At 35.1% G+C, this 21,720-nt stretch overlaps 1 protein-coding gene across 4 annotated transcripts in view; it reads left to right on the top strand.

The window, feature by feature from the left end:
• Window positions 1–21,720, top strand: part of ZC3H8 (zinc finger CCCH-type containing 8) — a 37,904-nt gene that overhangs the window by 2,781 nt on the left and 13,403 nt on the right. For 3 of the 4 annotated variants that reach the window (XM_073240963.1, XM_073240971.1, XM_073240956.1), the window contains exons 2-9: window positions 1,535–1,631; window positions 10,980–11,211; window positions 12,071–12,204; window positions 13,734–13,853; window positions 14,225–14,338; window positions 17,675–17,782; window positions 18,604–18,640; window positions 20,444–20,509. In XM_073240963.1, coding sequence (XP_073097064.1) covers window positions 1,535–1,631; window positions 10,980–11,211; window positions 12,071–12,204; window positions 13,734–13,853; window positions 14,225–14,338; window positions 17,675–17,782; window positions 18,604–18,630 — 832 coding nt within the window. In that variant the 3' untranslated portion in view covers window positions 18,631–18,640; window positions 20,444–20,509. The remainder of the gene's footprint in view (window positions 1–1,534; window positions 1,632–10,979; window positions 11,212–12,070; window positions 12,205–13,733; window positions 13,854–14,224; window positions 14,339–17,674; window positions 17,783–18,603; window positions 18,641–20,443; window positions 20,510–21,720) is intronic. The other variant, XM_073240978.1, reaches the window with a different exon arrangement.

The raw sequence follows: 21,720 nt of genomic DNA, 5'->3' as shown, positions 1-21,720 counted from the left end.
CTTTGCCTTTGGAGAGGTTGTCTCCTATTCCGTAAGATTATTCATTACTGAAAACTAGAGCAATGAAGGTTCACAGTACAGTTGACCCTTGAACTACTCAGGGATAAGGGCTGCTGATCCCTGTGCAGTTGAAAATTCATGTATAACATTTGACTGTTATTTTGACAACCTGCTGTTTATAGGAAGCCTTAGTGATAACATAAACAGTCAGTTAACACATATGTTGTATATGTATTATGTACTGTATTCTTATGATAAAGTAAGCCAGAGAATTATTTTTCAAATAATTGCAAATCTCCAAAAATTTTCCATTATGTTTATTGGAAAAAGTCCATGTATAAATGGACCCAAGCAGTTCAAACCTGTTATTTGAAGGTTAACTGTATTCAGGTTATTGGTTCTTGTAATGGTGGCTTTCATAGAAGGCTCACAACTTGGTACTTTATCTAACAGATGTAGCTTGGAAACTCTTGTCTAGGGACACATCAGTGGTAAACTGTTGAATCGAATAAAGCTGTGAAGCCTGAACTCCTGTAACTTTGAAAGAAGCACAAAGCCACTGTTAACATTCTTGGCCTACCAGTGCTTCCTATTTGTGACATGTTCTTACAAGAATGTACACAAGGTCTAGTCCTTACCTTTATCTGGCATGTAACTCATGTCTTAAGCTTTTATTCAGTAGTAACTGTTTGCTGAGACACAATTGCCTTCAGCCCCCTGTAGCTATGGCATCAGTCATTATTTAGATTTACCGATCAATTGTATTGGCTTCTTTGTTCACTTTCTTATTTTCCATCTTCATCTCTCTTGGGTTCATTTTTAGTTTTACTGGAATATCCTCAAGTGATTTTCTCAGTATCTCATACTCAACTTCTCAGTCCTCATGTCTGAAAACAACTTTTCATTTTCAACTTCCCACTTGAGTATAAGTTTGACTCTCTCCTGACCTTGGAAGGCACCCTGCATTCTACCTGAAATGCTCTTCTCCCTTACATTCCTCTTTGTTTGCTAACTCTTATATATTTTTTAGGTTCAGAAAACCTCTGGCCCCCAAATCTAGGTTAAGTGTTCCTCGTGTATGCACCTACACTTATAACACCATATTGAAATTGCCTTCTTTCTTTCTTCTAAGCAGATACAAAGTCCTCAGAGGCCAGGAACAAGGTCTTTCACTGTCGTTAAGTCATTGGTCAGGATTTAAGGTCCAGGGCCTGGTGTATGGTGGATACTGAGTATTTGTTGAATGAATGGAAAAATGTAATGGATGGATGATTTATATAGCTGCTAATCTTGAACATTAAGGTTATGTAATCTAAAATTTCAGCTTTACAGTTTACTCATAAACATATGTTGACATTTACTGATCATCAAAATTTTACACATTATTTCCCTGGAGTGTTTGGAGTAGTTTGAATTTGGAATTTCTTAAAATACAAGTTGAGGACAGGCCAAAGCAGTGAATTTTAATGCTGTGGTATGAACCCTTTTCAGGTTGAAAAAAACCCTCTTGTGTTATTTAATATTTTTGCTACAGAATCGATGATGAAATAGATGATACAGAAGTTGAAGAAACACAAGAAGAGAAAATAAAATGGGAAGTAAAACTGGAGTGTGAGCAAATTCCCAAAAAAGTAAGATTAAGTTGGTATACTGAAAAACAAACAGGAATGGTTGTGAGAAATTTATCAGGGATCCTTTTTGTCTCATTTTAGTCAGCATTTGTGATGCAGTTACCTATATCATGGGAGCTTGGTTACACTTTTCAAAAAATTTATGATTCAAGAATTTTGTCATTTTACATGAACTGTTTTTAGTGTATTGCCTTTATTTTGGTTTCCCCTGTTCCTAAAATGGGCTATAAACTGTTTCCATTTAGATAAAAAGTTTTAAAGGTTTTGATTTGCTAACTTAGCTAACCTTTATGATTTAGAGCTTTAAGCTCATATTTGTTTGCTAGGACTGCTGTAACAAAGCACCACAAACTAAGTGACTTAAAAAGAAATGGTTGTCTCACAATTCTTGAGACTAGAAGTCCACGCCATCAAGGTGTTAGCAGGGTTGGTTCCTTCTGAGAGCTGTGAGGAAGGCTCTGTTCTTGCCTCTCCCCAAGCTTCTGCTAGTTTGCTGGCAATGTTTGGTGTTCCTTGGCTGAGTTTCCAGAAGCATCATCTCAGTCTTTCCTTTCATGTTTAAATGGTGTGCTTCTCATGTGCACCCATGTATCTGTGTGTCAGCTTCCCTTTTTTATAAGAACACTAGTCATATTGGATTAGAGCCCACCCTAGAGACCTCATCTTAACTAATTACACATATAATGGCCATCTTTCCAAGTAAGGTCACATCCTGAGGTACTACTGGAGGTTAGGACTTCAACGCAAGAATTTTGGGAAGACACAGTCAATCCCAGTCAGTACCTGCTTCTTTCTTTTTTTAAAAAAATTTTTTATTAAGATATGATTGACATACACTCTTATGAAGGTTTCACATGAAAAAATGTGGTTACTACATTTACCCATATTATCAAGTCCCCACCCACACCCCAATGTAGTCACTGCCCATCAGTGCAGTAAGATGCCACAGATCAACTATGTGCCTTCTCTGTGCTACACTGTTGTCCCTGTGATCCCCCACACCATGTGTACTAAACATAATACCCCTCAATCCCTTCTACCTCCCTCTCCACCTGCCCTCCCAACCCCCTCCCCTTTGGTAACCACTAGTTCATTCTTGCAGTCTCTGAGTCTGCTGCCATTTTGTTCCTTCAGTTTTGCTTCATTGTTATACTCCACATATGAGGGAAATCATTTGGCATTTGTCTTTCTCTGCCTGGCTTATTTCATTGAGCGTAATGTGCTCTAGCTCCATCCATGTTGTTGCAAATGATAGGATTTGTTTCTTTCTTATGGCTGAATAGTATTCTATTGTGTATATGTACCACCTCTTCTTTATCCATTCATCTACTGGTGGACACTTAGGTTGCTTCCATATCTTGGTTATTGTAAAAAGTGCTGAGATAAACATAGGGGTGCATGTCTTTTTGAATCTGAGAAGTTGTATTCTTTGGGTAAATTCCCAGGAGTGGGATTCCGGGGTCAAATGCTTTTCTATTTTTAGTTTCTTGCTTTCCACAATGGTTGAACTAGCTTACATTCCCACCAGCAGTGTAGGAGGGTTCCCCTTTCTCCACATCCTCACCAGGATTTGTTGTTCTTAGTCTTTTCGATGCTGGCCATCCTTACTGGTGTGAGATGATATCTCATTGTGGTTTTTATTTGCACTTCCCTGATGATTAGTGATGTGGAGCATCTTTTCATGTGTCTGTTGGCCATCTGAATTTCTTCTTTGGAGAACTGTCTCTTCATATCCTCTGCCCATTTGTTAATCGGGTTATTTGCTTTTTGGGTGTTGAGGCATGTAAGTTCTTTATATATTTTGGATGTTAACCCCTTGTCAGATATGTCATTTACAAATATATTCTCTCATACTGTAGGATGCCTTTTTGTTTTGTTGATGATGTCCTTTGCCGTACAGAAACTTTTTAGTTTGATGTAGACCCATCAGTTTGTTTATGCTTTTGTTTCCCTTTCTCGAGGAGATGCATTCAGGAAGAAGCTGCTCATGCTTATATGAAGGAGATGTTTGCCTATGTTGTCTTCTAACAGTTTTATGGTTTCATGACTTATATTCAAGTCTTTAATACATTTCGAGTTTACTTTTATGTATAGGGTTAAACAATAATCCAGTTTCATTCTCTTGCGTGTAGCTGTCCAGTTTTGCCAACACCAGATGTTAAAGAGGCTGTCATTTCCCCATTGTGTGTTCATGGCTCCTTTATCATATATTAATTGACCATATATGGTTGGGTTTATATATGGTCTCTCTAGTCTGTTCCATTGGTCTATGGGTCTGTTCGTGTGCCAGTGCCAAATTGTCTTGATTACTGTGGCTTTGTAGTAGAGCTTGAAGTCAGGGAGCGTAATTTCGCCTGCTTTATTCTTCCTTCTCGTGATTGCTTTGGCTATTCAGAGTCTTTTGTCATTCCATATGAATTTTAAAACTGTTTGCTCTAGTTCATTGAAGAATGCAATAGGTATTTTGATAGGGATTGCATTGAATCTGTAGATTGCTTTAGGCAGGATAGCCATTTTCACAATATTAATTCCTCCTAGCCAAGAGCATGGGATGAATTTTCATTTATTAGTGTCCTCTTTAATTTCTCTTAGGAGTGCCCCATAGTTTACAGGGTATAGATCTTTCAGTTCCTTGGTTAGGTTTATTCCTAGGTATTTTATTCTTTTTGATGAATTGTGAATGGAATTGTTTTCCTGATTTCTCTTTCTGCTAGTTCATCATTAGTGTATAGGATGCAACAGATTTCTGTGTATTAATTTTGTATCCTGCAACTTTGCTGAATTCATATATTAGTTCTAGTAGTTTGGGAGTGGATTCTTTAGGGTTTTTATGTACGATATCATGTCATCTGCAAACAGGGACAGTTAATTTCTTCCTTGCCAATCTGGATGCCTTTTATTTGTTTGTGTTGTCTGATTGCTGTGGCTAGGACCTCCAGTACTATGTTGAATAAAAGTGGGGAGAGTGGGCATCCCTGTCTTGTTCCTGATCTTAAAAGTAAAGCTTTCAGCTTCTTGCTGTTAAGTATGATGGTGGCTGTGGGTTTGTCATATATGGCCTATAGTATGTTGAAGTACTTGCTCTCTCTACCCAATTTGATGAGAGTTTTTATCATGAAAGGATGTTGAATTTTGTCAAATGCTTTTTCAGCATCTATGGAGATGATTATGTGGTTTTCGTCCCTCTTTTTGTTGATGTGGTGGATGATGTTGATGGATTTTCGAATGTTGTACCATCCTTGCATCCCTGAAATAGATCCTACTTTGTCATGATCTTTTTGATGTATTTTTGAATTTGGTTTGCTAATATTTTGTTGAGTATTTTTGCATCTATGTTCATCAGGGATATTGGTCTGTAATTTTCTTTTTTTGTGGTGTCTTTGCCTGGTTTTGGTAGTAGAGTAATGCTGGCTTCATAGAATGAGTTTGGAAGCATTCCCACCTCTTCTATTTTTTGCAAAACTTTTAAGGAGGGTTGGTATTAGGTCTTCACTATATGTTTGATAAAATTCAGCCTGAAGCCATCTGATTTAGGAGTTTTGTTCTTAGGCAGGTTTTTGATTACCAGTTCAATTTCATTGCTGGTAATTGGTGTGTTCAGATTTTCTGTTTCTTCCTTGGACAGCCTTGGAAGGTTGTATTTTTCTAGATAGTTGTCCATTTCTTCTAGGTTATCCAGTTTGTTAGCATATAATTTTTCATAGTATTCTCTAATAATTCTTTGTATTTCTGTGGTGTCCGTAGTGATTTTTCCACTCTCTTTTCTGATTCTGTTCATGTGTGTAGACTCTCTTTTTTTCTTGGTAAGTCTGGCTAGGGGTTTATCTATTTTGTTTATTTTCTTGGAGAACTAGCTCTTGCTTTCATTGATTCTTTCTATTGTTTTATTCTTCTCAATTTTATTTATTTCTGCTCTAATCTTTATTATGGCCCTCCTTCTACTGACTTTGGGCCTCATTTGTTGTTCTTTTTCTAGTTTCATTAATTGGGAGTTTAGACTGCTTATATGGGATTGTTCTTCTCTCTTGAGGTAGGCCTGTATTGCAATATACTTTCCTCTTAGCACAGACTTGGCTGCATCCCACAGATTTTGCGGTATTGAATTATTGTTGTCATTTGTCTCCATATATTGCTTGATCTCTGTTTTTATTTGGTCAATGATCCATTGGTTATTTAGGAGCATGTTGTGAAGTCTCCATGTGTTTGTGGGATATATCATTTTCTTTGCATAATTTATTTCTAGTTTCATACCTTTGTGGTCTGAGAAACTGGTTGGTACAATTTCAGTCTTTTTGAATTTACTGAGACTCGTTTTGTGGCCTAGCATATAATCTGTTCTTGAAAATGTCCCATGTGCACTTGAGAAGAATGTGTAATCTGTTGGTTTTGGGTATAGAGTTCTGTAGATGTCTGTTAGGTCCATCTGTTCTAATGTGTTGTTCAGTACCTCTGTCTCCTTACTTATTTTCTGTCTGGTTGAACTGTCCTTTGAAGTGAGTGTAGTGTTGAAGTCCCATAGAATGAATGCATTGCTTTCTATTTCCCCTTTTAATTCTGTTAGTATTTGTTTCACATATATATGTGCTCCTGTGTTGGGAGCATAGATATTTATAATGGTTATATCTTCTTGTTGGATTGACCCCTTTATCCTTATGTAATGTCCTTCTTTGTCTCTTGTTGCTATCTTTGTTTTGAAGTCTATTTTGTCTGATACAAGTACTGCAACTGCTACTTATTTCTCTTTGTTAGTTCTATGAAATATCTTTTTCCATCCCTTCACTTTTAGTCTGTGTATGTCTTTGGGTTTAAAGTGAGTCTCTTGTAGGCAGCATATAGATGGGTCTTGATTTTTTATCCATTCAGTGACTCTGTGTCTTTTGATTGGTCCATTCAGACCATTTACATTTAGGGTGATTATCAATAGGTATGTACTTATTGCCATTGCAGGCTTTAGATTTGTGGTTACCAAAGGTTCAAGGTTAACTTCTTTCTGTCTGAGAGTCTAACTTAACTCACTTAATATGCTGTTACAAACACAATCTAAAGGTTCTTCTCTTTTTCTCCTCCTTTTTTTTCCTCCTCCATTCTTTATATATTAGGTATCATATTCTGTATTCTTTGTCTATTCCTTGATTGACTTTGCAGATAGTTAATTTAATTTTGCATTTGCTTAGTGATTAGGTGTTCTACTTTCTTTACTGTGGTTTTATTATCTCTGGTGACAGTTATTAAACCTTAGGAATACTTCCATCTATAGCAGTCCTTCCAAAATAGACTGTAGAGATGGTTTGTGGGAGGTAAATTCTCTTAGCTTTTGCTTATCTGGAAATTGTTTAATCCGTCCTTCAAATTTAAATGATAATCTTACAGGGTAAAGTAATCTTGGTTCCAGGCCCTTCTGCTTCATTGCATTAAATACATCATGCCACTCCCTTCTGGCCTATAAGGTTTCTGCTGAGAAGTCTGATGATAGCCTGATGGGCTTTCCTTTGTATGTGATCTTATTTTGCTTCTTTCTTGCCTCTTTTCCCTTTATGAACTTTTGTTTTGTTTTGTTTTGTTTTGCAAATTTTAACACTCTAAAAGAGTGGGTGCGAATTGGTAATAAGACTGAGAAGATACAAATAGACTTTAATATGATACCCATATACTTGACCCTATAAAGGAATACAGGACAGAAAATGTAGAGGAGCTACACATTCATCTCAGGAAGCCTCAGCCTACCGAGTATATTACTTCTTGGGCCTTTTGGGGAGTGTGGCTGCTATGGGCAAGGGCCGAGGCTGATGCTGAGAAACTGCAGCTTGGATTTTCCACGCTTTTCATGCTATTTTAGTCACACAGGCCCACTATAAGTTCCTCAGTCCACATATAACCCCATATAGGAGATAGGCAGATACAACATTCTATGATTATGTTAAGTAGCTTCCAGGAAACAGTACTCTGAGACGTGGTCACCTAGATTATTCCTCAGTGGGCTTGCTCCAGCCCAGGCTCCTTACTCACAAGTGGGTAAAGAATAAATGTTTAGTATCGTGGCTAACTAAAAAGAGAACACCCAGGTAAACACTTTTCAAGTCAGGGAAGAGCGCTGTACACATGAGTGATGCCTCCTTTCTAAGTCAGATCCCCTTGTTTTCCCCTAGAGAGAACTACAGTCCTAACTTGCAGATCAGTCACTTCCAGTACTTCTTTACAGTTTTATTACTAATGCTCTCATCCTTAAGAACATGTTTTTTTCTTGCCTGTTTTGCACTTAACAAAAATAGAAAAGTTATGTTTTTTCTGTCTTTTTTTTTTCTCAACTTTATACTGAAAGGAGTCATAGATATTGTAATGTATACTTTGCTCAGTTTCTTAGCTCTGTAGTATTCCATTATTTGAATATACCATGTTCTGTTGTTGGTCTGATACCCATTTTTGGAGGTTATGGGCAATGCTACTACATTCTTAACCTTGTATCCTGCCACACATTTAACAAGGGGTGAAACTGCGTGCTCTTATTATCAGCGTCTTTGCCTCTACGATATTGCCAAACTATATTCCAAAGTGGTTCTTCTGATTTTTGTTCGCAGAAGCAGCATGAGAGTACTTTCTACTACTCCACACTTGATATTACTACCGTTCTTATGGTTTGCCATCTCGTGAGGTATCTCATTGTAATTTAGTTTGCATTTTCTCAATTACTGTTGAGAAGGAGCATCTTTCCAGTTCTGTCCATTTGAATTCCCCTTCTCCCCCCCTTTTTTGGTGCTTATTCAAGTCTTTTTGTCTTTTTTTTTTTTCATTTTTGTGTGTGAGTGTCCAGTTTTCTTGCTTTGTAGTTTTTTGTTCTGAACATAAGAAGGGATTCCTTTCTTTATGGGTTATGCATTGCATATAACTCAATGGCTTTTTTTGATAAAAAGTTTATGATTTTAATATATACAAACTTACCAGTCTTTTCCTTTATAGTTAATGCTTCATATTTTATTTAAATATTCTGAAGTAATAAATAAATTTTCCTGCAGTGTCTTCTAAAACTTTATAGTCTTGCCTTTCACATTGAAGTTTATAGTCAGCTGGAATGATTTTTCTGTACACAGTGCAGTGAGGTGGGAGCGCAGATTTATTATTGCTATTGTTAATATACTTGATCACTCAGCATCATCCACCGGGAGAAAATCAGTCTGCAGTATCACCACTGTCAAAAATCAAATGTTCATGTTTGGGTGGGCGTGTTTTTGGGCTGTTCTTTTTCACTGGTTTATTTGTCCACCCCTTCCCCCCAAGATCTCACTGTGTTAATTACTGCAGCTTTATAATGAGTTTGGTATCTGGTAAGCAAATCCTCTCACCTTGTGTTTCTTCTTCAAGTGTCTTGTCTGTTCTTAGCCCTTTGCATTTCCATGTAAATTTTACAATCAGTTTGTCAAGTTCCACAGAAAATCCTAATAGGATTTTCACTGGGAATGCATTGAATCTGTAGATCATTTGGGGAAGAACTGACATCTTTAGAATATTGAATTGTCTGATCTTTAGGTCCTCTTTAATTTCTCTCAACAATGTTTTATAATTATCTTCGTAGATATCTTACATGGTACAAACGTTTTGTTAAATTTATTGCTAGGTGTTTGATGAGGCTATTGTAAATTGTATCTTGACATCCATGTCATCAAGTAGAGATGTCTGTGTAACTAGTCCTCCTTATCATCAAGTGCTTTAAGCTGTCCACTGTCCTCACCTCAGGCTGCTACAGGGTCAGCTGCCACACCTGGTTCCTTTTCAGTGTGTGTTGCTGTTGCCGTGGGGAAGCTCCAAACAAGAGTTAAAAAATGATTTCTGAAAGTAAGTTAACTTGATTACAGAGAACTGGTCAGTTCTTTCTTCCTTTCATCATTGCTGCTACTAATGCTGTGAGTTACAGGAAAACGAGTAGGCTTGGGCTGCTGTGATGTATCTTGGTATAGTGGATTTTCACTAGGGCCATTAGAGTTTACTTGCTCTTTTATGAAATGATGAGTCTTTTAATTAAAATTTAAAAGTATAATTGATGCAAAGGAAGAAATAAAATGTGAACTATAATACTGTAATTCCTTTTTTTTTTTTTTACTAAGGTATCATTGATATGCACTCTTATAAAGGTTTCACAAGAAAAACAATGTGGTTACTACATTCACCCTTACTATCGAGTCCCCCACCCATGCCCCATTGCAGTCACTGTCCATCAGTGTGGTAAGATGCCACAGAGTCCTTACTTATCTTCTCTGTGCTCCACTGTCTTCCCCATGACCCCACACACACCATGTGCACTAATAATGATGCCCCACAATCCCCTTCTCCCTTCCTCCCCACCTGCCCTCCCTCACCCCTCCCCTTTTGTAACCACCTATGCCTTCTTGGAGTCTGTGACTCTACTGCTGTTTTGTTCTTCAGTTTTGCTTTGTTGTTATGCTCCACAAATGAGGGAAATCATTTGGTACTTGTCTTTCTCTGCCTGGCTTATTTCACTGAGCATAAAATCCTCCAGCTCCATCCATGTTGTTGCAAATGGTAGGATTTGTTTTCTTGGCTGAATAGTATTCCATTGTGTATATGTACCACATCTTATTTATCCGTTCATCTACTGATGGTCACTTAGGTAGCTTCCATATCTTGGCTATTGTAAATAGTGCTGCAGTAAACATAGGAGTGCATATGTCTTTTTGAATCTGAGAAGTTGTTTTCTTTGGGTAAATTCCAAGGAGTAGAATTCCTAGGTCAAATGGTATTTCTATTTTTAGGTTTTTGAGGAACCTCCATATTGCTTTCTACAGTGTTTGAACTAGTTTATATTCCCACCAGTAGTGTAGGAGAGTTCCCCTTTCTCCACCTCCTTGCCAACATTTGGTGTTCCTAGTCTTTTTGGTGTTGGCCATCCCAACTGGTGTGAGGTGATATCATTGTGGTTTTATTATAATTCCTTTTTATCAAATAATTCATTTGGGGGGTTAGTCTTTTATTTATTTATTTATTTATTTATTTATTTATTTATTTATTTATTTATTTATTTATTTATTTTTAACTTTATCCCCTTCACCTATTTGAGGATTTAGCCTTTGAACTCAGTAAAGTACACACAGTGTGCAAAATCAGAATCTTCCCTCATATTATCTTTAAGCATGGATAGTTCTTTCTGGCCTTTTTTTTTTTTTTTAATTCTGGGAAATTTCAGATATGTAAGAGTGGAAAGAATAGTGATGAACCCCCATGTACTCATCATCCAACCTCAACAACGATCAATGCATGGTCAGTCTTTGTTTCTTTGTTATAATCAGATTGTTTTAAATCATGGTACGTTTTTAAAATTGAAAATAAATTTATTCTTAGTGTAGGCACTTCAGAAACTCTACATCATCGAAGAATTTGACACATAGAAAATCAAGAAGTAAGGACTATGATGTATATAGTGATAATGATGTCTACAATCAGGAACCAGAAGATAATTTTGCTAAAGAGCTTCAACAGTATATGCAAGCTAAGGAAATGGCAAATGCTGCTCAATCCTTACCATTTCCTGAAGAATCTATGAAAAAAGAGGGAGTGAAGGATACCCAGAAAGGTGAGGGTCAAATTATTTTATCATTTCAAGTTTATCTAAAGATCATGGTATTCTTGGATCTTTACCCCAGGCTTGAGCTTGCATGGGCTGAGACTACCTGCCACAACCTGGGCACCTAGTGCACAGATGCTCCATTTGCAGGAGTTTCTGAGAATACAGGAGGGTTATCAAGGGCCCTGACAGTGGTGAAAGGGAGAATACTAAATCCCTGGCTGCCACATGTGTGAAGGACAATATATGCTTGTTATATTGCTGTGAAACTAAAGAGGAATTGACTTAATGTAGGGTGGTAGTATGTCAGACTAAACTCAGAAGTGTATTCTTTTTGATTACTAAAATGTAATTTAGCCGTAAGTATGTGGACAAATGACAGTTGTAAATCAAATCCTTATTCCTCTGATTTTACCTTTATTTTTCCCCTTTATTTTCTGTTTAAAATGAGTCTATAAAAACTATTAATTGGTATAAAATATTTTCAGTGAAAAATGTGATAGTAATATATAAGTTCATTTTAAATACTTGAAGCTTTTACTATTTTAGAGCTGTAGCAATTCCTAATTATATCCATCATACTCTGAACAGTTTAAAAGGATCTGGCTGTGGCTGGGAAGATTGATTTCATTAATTATCTTGATTTTCCTGCGAATACCTTATATTTTCACAAAGAATGAATTGGGGATCCAGAACATATTGATTCTTTTTTTTGGTCTCTTAATCCCAGAGCTTCTAGAAAGGTAGATCAGCATCTTACCAATTTTTTACTGGAGAACTTTTCCTGGATTATTATAGAATACACTTCTTAAGAGTAAACTGCTATTGTACTTTTATATCATCTTAAAAATAAATTTCTTGTTTTTAGCTGTTAAACGAAAAAAAAAAAATCTTAAAGCTGTTCATAAGAATGGTAAACAGAAGAAAATGAAAAGAAAATGGCCTGGCACTGGAGACAAAGGATCAAATGCTTCACTGAAGCACAGTGGCTCACAGGAACAGGTAAGAATATATGCATGTAGGACACTTCCATACAAGCCACAGAATGAGGGTTCTCTAATGGTGAGAGTCTCTTACATCACTGGGCTCGCCACATTCCTCCTCCTCACATGGCTGCTGCCTTCCCTGAGCTGCCAGCAGCCATTTGAAGCCTTTGTGTTGGGCCCCTGAAGAATAAGTGCACACGAGCCTTTGATTTTGAGTTTTGTACTGTCAGTGACTCTGGAAAAACTGGTGGGGCAGCTGGGGGAAGACAAAAGAGCCATGAGGACATTTCAAAGGCCACAGAGTCTTAGAGTCTCCACTGTTGCAGTCCATGGTCTATTGGTTCTTAACTCTCTCTGGAAATTAAAAATGAATAATCCTGAGCATTGGCCTTACCAAAAACCCCCTGCCCTCTTGGTATTTTGATTTTGCTTTGTGTTCCTCTACCTTGGTCTGCAGATGTCATCGGGATAGGACAGTAAGTAACCTCTCTGGACTCTGATTCTCTGAGGGCTTCTTAACTGAATGGCAGCCGTTTTTGTTAGGCTTTGTCCAGGAGACAAGTGTTAGAGGTGGCAAAATATTAGAAAAACCAAATACTTTAGATTCAAACTTATTTATATAAAATCTTGCCTCTCTCTATATTTTATAAATGAAGAATCTGAAGCCTTAGGGTTCAGGTAACTGCCTATGGTAACAAAGGGCCAGGCTGGGGCTGGAACTTTGTTTCCTGATCCCAGTCAGTATTCCCTGTCATTTGGTTTACATCAACTCAAATGATTATTCAGCCAAAGCTGACAGTCCTTCTACTTGAGGAAAAAATTACAAATATATATGTTAGAATTGAATAACATAACAAAATAAAACCAAAGACTTCAACTGACATGTATTTCTAAAACATAATTTTGGTGGTTCTAAGTGGAAATTTGACATTATTGTGAAGCAGATCACATAAATGTAGTCAGCTCCCTGCTTTCCTAAAAATTCCATAATGAATTCCTAAAACTGTTTGGAAACTTGGTATGCAGAAGCTGTAAGGAGTATCACAAGTTAACATGCATGAAGTGGTTTATGTTTCTAAAGAGCTAAAAAATTCTTGTTTTGTGTTCATGGCTTTATTGCCATCTTTAAGGGTCTATTTCTAGTTATGTTTCTTAATTTGAGCTGGTCAGTATACCTAGCTCACACCTAGTGACCATTTCATTGAAATTAAAGGTGGTGTCTTATGATTTCCAGTTTTGTCCTCATTGTTCTAAAGAGTCTGTTCTTGGACTTTATTTTTTATCACGAGTAGTAGCACTTTCATTTTTTAATATATTTTCATTTTTTAGAAGTAAGGGCAAAGTATAATACTCAAACAACACTAGTGTTCAATGATGGAATGCTGTTGACACTGGCAAACATTTTTTTTCACCTTGTGTACGGAAGTCTAAATCTTACACATGAAGGCTTTTGTAATTTTTTAAAGGTTTAAAATGATTTGTGCAATGAAATAAAATACTTAATTTTCTGTTTCTCACATTTCCTTTTTGTTTTTGTTTTCAAAGGATGGTAAACCTAAAGAGAAGCAGCATGTGAGAATGAGTCAGGGATTCATCAACCAACACACAGTGGAACGCAACGGAAAGCAAATTTGTAAATATTTTCTCGAAAGAAAATGTATTAAGGTATAAAAATGTGTAAGCAAAGATAAACTAAAATGTAAGGTGTAGCAAAAATTACTAAAACCAGCTCCTATTTCCAATGGACACTCTAAAAGCATATCTATACATTTTAAAAACTGTTTCCTGCTGGAAAACATTCAATTAGAAAATTTTATGGAAATATTCTTTTATGTTTAAGAAAGATAATTTTCTAAAAATCATTCGTTTAGGACTTAAGATTTTAAGTAGATATATATACTGTGGTTAAAGATAACTTGTTAAGAATTAGACTGTACTGTTCTAAGACTCCTCATTTTATATTGAAGTTTAGTAGGAATTATAATGATGTAACTATGAAAAATAATGGCTTTTTCTTGTTCCTTCTTTTGGCCCAGGGAGACCAGTGTAAATTTGATCATGATGCAGAGATAGAGAAGAAGAAGGAAATGTGTAAATTTTATGTACAAGGATATTGTACCAGAGGTGAAAACTGCCTGTATTTGCATAATATCCTTTATTACAAGAGATGGTAACTTTACTCTTCATAAATATTTACATGAACATTTAAAATCTGTAAAATTCTGAATGAAACCAGTATTTTAGCTATAGCAAAATTACATTATCCAAGCCCAATTCAGTATCGAAGTGATAAAATTCTACAAAGAACTTTTTTCCAGGAAAGAAAAGAGGGAATTTTTCTGTATTCATATAAGCTACTTCATAAAAAGAGGCAAGAATTGCATAACTTGGTATGCAGAAGCTGTAAGGAGTATCACAAGTTAACATACATGAAGTGGTTTATGTTTCTAAACTATATGAAATATAGTTTTCTGTATATTCTGTACTGTTTAAAAGTTGAGGAATTTGAAGAATAACCCTAACTCTTAAGTGCAAATGGTACAAATATGTAGTGAAACAAATATTTTAGGGTAATATAGTACCTTTGGTTACCACAAAAGCTATATTCCTTCAGTCCTTCAATAGAAGGAATCATAAATTCTAACTTGAAGCTTTTTTCCTAGAAAACAGTATTGAAGTTGTATAAACTGAAACTCTTTTAAACAAACCTAATATATGAAAGATATAAATTTGTAGTACATATCATTGTCATTTTCTTTAATTGCCCCACCCCAAAAGAATGCTTTAAAAAGAATCACATTTCTCCAGGTATTTAAAATACACATCCCTTTCTTTTTTTATTATTTATTTATTTATTTATTTTCTTTTGATATCATTAATGTACAATTACTTGCACAACATTATGGTTACTAGACTCCCCCCATTATCAAGTCCCCCCCACATACCCCATTACAGTCACTGTCCACCAGGGTAGTAAGATGCTATAGAATTGTCTTCTCTGCATATACTGCCTTTCCCATGTCACCCCCCCTGTACATTATATGTGCTAATCGTAATAGCCCATTTTCCCCCTTATGCCTCCCTCCCCACCCACCCTCCCCAGTCCCTTTCCCCTTGGTGACTGTTAGTTCATTCTTGGGTTCTATGAGTCTGCTGCTGTTTTGTTCCTTCAGTTTTTTCTTTGTTCTTATACTCCACAGATAGGTGAAATGATTTGATACTTGTCTTTCTCTGCCTGGCTTATTTCACTGAGCATAATACCCTCTAGCTCCATCCATGTTGCAAATGGTAGGATCTGTTTTCTTCTTATGGCTGAATAATATTCCATTGTGTATATGTACCACGTCTTCTTTATGCATTCATCTACTGATGGACACTTAGGTTGCTTCCATTTCTTGGCTATTGTAAATAGTGCTGTGATAAACATAGGGGTGCATCTGTCTTTTTCAAACTGGGCTGCTGCATTCTTAGGGTAAATTCCTAGGAGTGGAATTCCTGGGTCAGATGGTATTTCTATTTTCAGTATTTTGAGGAATCTCCATACTGCTTTCCACAATGGTTGAACTAATTTACATGTCCACCAGCAGTGTAGGAGGGTTCCCCTTTCTCTACATCCTTGCCAACATTTGTTGTTTGTCTTTTAGATGGTGGCGATCCTTACTGGTGTGAGGTGATATCTCATTGTGGTTTCAATTTGCATTTCTCTGATGACTAGCGATATGGAGCATCTTTTCATGTATCTGTTGGCCACCTGAATTTCTTCTTTGGAGAACTGTTCAGTTCCTCTGCCCATTTTTTAATTGGCTTATTTGCTTTTCCTTTGTTGAGGTGCATGAGCTCTTTATATATTTTGGATGTCAACCCTTTATTGGATCTGTCATTTATGAATATATTCTCCCATACTGTAGGATGCCTTTTTGTTCTACTGGTGGTGTCCTTTGCTGGTGTCTATTGGTGGTGTCAGTTTTATGTAGTCCCAGTTGTTCATTTTTGCTTTTGTTTCCTTTGCTCAGGAAGATATGTTCATGGAGAAGTTGCTCATGTTTATGTCCAAGAGATTTTTGCCTATGTTTTTTTCTAAGAGTTTTATGGTTTCATGACTTACATTCAGGTCTTTAATCCATTTTGAGTTTACTTTTGTTTATGGGGTTAGACAATAATCCAGTTTCATTCTCTTACATGTAGCTGTTCAGTTTTGCCAACACCAGCTGTTAAAGAGGCTGTCATTTCCCCATTGTATATCCATGGCTCCTTTATCATATATTAATTGACCATATATGCTTGAGTTTATATCTGGACTCTCTATTCTGTTCCACTGGTCTTTGGGTCTGTTCTTGTGCCAGTACCAAATTGTCTTGATCACTGTGGCTTTGTAGTAGAACTTGAAGTCAGGGAGCGGAATTCCACCTGCTTTGGCTATTCAGGGTCTTTTGTCATTCCATATAATTTTTAGAACTGTTTGCTCTAGTTCACTGAAGAATGCTGTAGGTATTTTGTTAGGGATTGCATTGAATCTGTAGATTGCTTTAGGTAGGATGGCCATTTTGGCAATATTAATTCTTCCTAGCCAAGAGCATGGAATGAATTTCCATTTATTAGTGTCCTCTTTAATTTCTCTTAGGAGTGTCCCATAGTTTTCAGGGTATAGATCTTTCACTTCCTTGGTGAGGTTTATTCCTAGGTATTTTATTCTATTTGATGCACTTGTAAGTGGAATTGTTTTCCTGATTTCTCTTTCTGCTAGTTCATTGTTAGTGTATAGGAATGCAACAGATTTCTGTGTATTAATTTTGTATCCCACAACTTTGCTGAATTCACATATTAGTTGTAGTAGTTTTGAAGTGGATTATTTAGGGTATTTTTATGTAGAATATCATGTCATCTGCAAACAGGGACAGTTTGACTTCTTCCTTACCAATCTGGATGGCTTTTATTTCTTTGTTTTGTCTGATTGCCGTGGCTAGGACTTCCAGAACTATGTTGAATAACAGTGGGAAGAGTGGGCATCCTTGTCTTGTTCCCGATCTTAAAGGAAAAGCTTTCAGCTCCTTGCTGTTAAGTATGATGTTGGCTGTGGGTTTGTCATATATGGCCTTTATTTTGTTGAGGTACTTGCCCTCTGTACCCATTTTGTTGAGAGTTTTTATCATGAATGGATGTTGAATTTTGTCAAATGCTTTTTCAGCATCTGTGGAGATACACATCCCTTTCTTTTATCCGTGAGGTATACCTGTAGTCTATTGTAGAATGAATATGAAGGAAAAAAAGTGTCCTGTACTGTAATAAAACTTGATTTATGTAATCTTACTAAAATTAGATTTTTTTCATGTGACCCAATAAATAATTTTTCATCTCATATTTTAAATAGAGAACTCAATGTTTCTACTAGTAGAAAAGGCCTTTGTTAGGAAAATAGAGTCACTAAATTAGTAACATTATTTTAGTTGGATTAAAATTGTTCTCTTCCTTAACATTTGGGGTTACATGAATATCCTTGCAAGTTTTATCATACAGGAGCAAAATGTTACCAGGGAGAATATTGCAAATTTTCACATGCTCCACTGACTGCTGAAACACAAGAACTCTTGGCTAAAGTAAGTATAATTTAAATTTTTGTTTTTCTTTTTAAAGAATGTGTTTGAACTAAGGGTGAGAATTTGAAAATGTACTATTCTGTAAGGAGAATGCCTCATGAGTTAGTATATGAGAAATATTAAGACTGGTGACCTAAGAATTTATTTCAGTTTAAAAAATGATATTCATTTGTTTATTTTACCTTGTAGCTTAATGGAAAATTTATACTTATGGCTGGCATAAATCGGAATGTTCTTTAAACCTTCAATGTAGTTAGCAACCTTAGTAGCTAAAATAACCAGAGGGAAAAAAAGCAAATAGGAGAAATTGTACCACTGTTACACCCTTAGAAGGAAAAATTCAGGGTCACTGGTTGATAAATATTTTAAGAGTTACATCAAAGGATACTGAAGTTGTTATTTCAAAGTTTTCTTCAAATATTATTTCAATGTATGAGAAAAGGTAATTGAACTCAGTTCTCATATAGGTGAAAATAAAAGATTCTTTTAAAAGCAAATCATACCATCTTGTGACACAAGTTCCCTTGAGCTTATACAAATATTAGAAAGTCAAAGGGTGTTTATTTCTGGATATTTTTAGGTTATAAAATATGAAGGGTTTCCCTGGAATTAGAAGTCATACCAATATTTTGTCATTTATTAATATGAAATATATATGGAAAAAATGATACATGTAAGTAATTTTTCAGTTCCTCTTAGAGTAAACATTATTAGATGTTTACTAGAATGAATATTATTGGAATCATTAGAAAATTATGAGACTATTAAAATGTACCTGAGATATTAATGCATAAAAATGATTGATTTTTTTTTCTTATTAGGTTTTGGATACTGAAAAAAAGTCATGAAAATAAAAAGGTAAAATTAGAATTTTGCACATTTCTCTTTTTTTTTCAAACGTCTTTAGAAGCTGGCATGAAGACATTGGGCTTTTTCCATTTTCTCATAGGGCTTTCTCTAGAAATCTTTTTCTTTTTCCTCCCCCACTAAAAAATTATAAAATATTTCATACATTCATAGATAAATACATGGGACTCCATGGACCTCCTTTCATCTCTGGGCTTGTTACTATCTTTTGTGTTTTTATTTTCCTCTTTTGTTTCCTTGTAGATTTAACAAATGTGTGCTAGTTTCGCTTGTGTATGAATTTTATTTAAACAGTATTGTACTCTATTGATGACTTGTTATTTTCACTCAACAGAATGCTTCTAAGATTTATTCATGTAGATGCATGCCACTGTCATTCATTCATTTTTTACTCTTATGTAACATTTCATTCTGTGAATATGTTATAATTAGTCATTTTACTACTGATGCACATTTAGGTTATCTTCAAATTTTAAAATATAAGCCATACAAATAATCATATACATGTCTCCTGATGTAATTATGTGTGAATTATCCTGGGTATATACCAAAGAGTAGAATTGTTGTATCATCCTAAAATTTAAGATAATGGCAATCTTCTCTAAAGTAGTTGTAACAGTTCATACTCCCACCAGCTGTGTAAAAACAACTGTTGCTCCATACCTGATAATACTTTGTAATGTCAAGACTTCATTTTTTTATCAATTTAGTGGGTGTGACATAGCTTTCTTTTCTTTTTTTATTGAAATTTAATTTATATACAATATTATGTTTTAGTTTTATTTTCTTATGCTTCTAGCTTTTGAGTGTCATCTTTGGTAAAATGCCTGTTACTGCCTTTTGCCTATATTTCAGTTGGGCTGGTAGTCCTTCATTAAATTGACTTTATATATTCCTGATATAGTCCTTTGTGGGATATGTGGAGCAGGTCTTGTTTTATTTTGTGTGCTATGTTTTCACTGTTTTTGAGGTGTCTCAATGAGCAGAATTATTTTGGCAATCTTTCTCTTTATGGTAGGTTTTGTGTTTTGTGTTTTACTTAAATCCTTTCCTATCATGAGGTTATAATTTATTTAATACATTCTTTTTGTTTTTTTATTTTGCTGATTTCCACTTAATTTTTATTTCCTTCCTTCTGTTTGTTTTGTGTTTAGTTTGTTCCCATGTAGACTTTGAGCATCAGTCTGCCAAGTCCCTCTTCCCCCAACAAAGCAAAATAAAAATGTAATGCTTTGTGGTTTTTTATTGGAATTTCTTCAGTTTTATGCATCATTTTGGAAAAAATTGATAACTTTGTGATAGTGAGTTTTTCAATCTGTGAATATTTTATCTGTAGTTTTTTAAATGTCTTTTGATAAAGTTAGGGTTTTCTCCAGTGAACCTGCACATTTTTGCTAGATTTTTTCTTACATAATGTATAATTTTGGATGTTACTCTGACTTAAGATTTTTAAAGGTGATTTTTCTGAATTTAATTAGGACCTTTGCTAATCTCTATATTAAATTTTAAAATTATAGTAAATTTTTCTGCATTTTTTCCTGTCGAGTTATCTGTCAATAATGATTTTTATTCCTTTTGCAATTCTCATTTCTTTTTTCTTTTTCTTTTTCTTGTATGGTTGACTAGAACTTGCAGTACAATGTTTAAAAAATCAACTATATTAAAGTCTACTTATATACAATAAATTGCACCCATTTTAAGCATACAGTTCCATGTAACCACCACCACAGTCAGCATATTCATCACCCCAGAATGTTCCCTTGTAACATTTTGTAATCCATTTTCTTCCATCAGGTCCCAGAGAACCACTAGTATTCTTTCAGTAAGGATAGATTTGTTTTACCAGTTCTAAAATTTCGTGTAAGTAGAACCCCATCCTGTGTACTCTTGTGCTTTGTGTTTGTTGTGCAGTGCAGTATTTTGTTTCAAGCTTCATGATTTTGCATCTGTCAGTAGTGTGCTTCTTTTTATTGCTGTGTTGTATGCCTTTCCATGGATGTCCTTCAGTTTGTTTTTCTACTCATCAGTTGATGGAAATTTGGCTATATGAATAAAACTTCAGTGCACATTTATACTCAAGTTTTTGTGGCAGTACAATTTTAAATAAAAGGGATTGTGCAGTTTCATCCTAGATTGTAAAGGGACTGCTAGTAATATTTACCCACTGACTACAATGTGTGCTGTAATTTTCTGGTAGATACTCTTTATTAGGTTAAGTAAATACTCTTCAAATTGTAGTTTGATAAAAGTTATTGAGCTTTTTGTTATGTTTTATAATCATGATGAATAGATGTAGATATTGGATTTTTTGGAGTTCTTTTGAGATAATCATAGGATTTTTCTATTTACTCTGCTAATGTGACAATTATATCTATGGATTTTTTTTTTATCTATGGATTTTAAAAATGTTAGCTACCCTTGAGTCCTTGAGATAAACTATGTTTTCTAATTTAAATTAAGAATTTTCAAGTATTTTGGCATAATGTTCATGATATTCTCTTCTTAATGTCTGTAGTTATATCTTCCTTTTCATTTCTTACAATTATTTGTGTCTTCTATTCCTGATCAATGGTTTGACAGTTCTATAAAGAACTGTCTTTATAAAGAACCAATTTTGCTTTTGTTATTTCTATTTTATATTGATTTTCCATTTCATTAATTTCTGTTGTTATATCATTCCCCTTACATTCTTGGGTTCATTTTGCCCAAAGATTGGGTGTTAGCTTTTTTCTTTTCTAATTCATACATCGATGCCTATAAATTCCCCTTAAGGTACTATTTTACTTACATCCCAGAAGTTTATTTCTTTCATTAAGTATTTTTAATCAAGGTAATGTATGCAGAAAGTTTTAAAACTCACATGGTTTTACAAGGATTACCATGGGAAAAAAATGACCAAAAAAAAAACATTCATTTCATGATTATGTCTGTAAATACTGACAAGGCTTCCTACAAAATTCAGCACTCATTCCTTATTTAAAAATAAACTCTACAGGCAATAGGAATGGATGAACACTTTTTCTTTTTTTATTAACTGTGGTAAAATACAAGTAACGTAATATTTACCATCT

Source organism: Manis javanica, chromosome 1 (assembly GCF_040802235.1).
Source record: "Manis javanica isolate MJ-LG chromosome 1, MJ_LKY, whole genome shotgun sequence".
In the NCBI taxonomy this organism is placed as follows: domain Eukaryota; kingdom Metazoa; phylum Chordata; class Mammalia; order Pholidota; family Manidae; genus Manis; species Manis javanica.
This window is presented reverse-complemented; position numbering and strand designations above follow the sequence as displayed.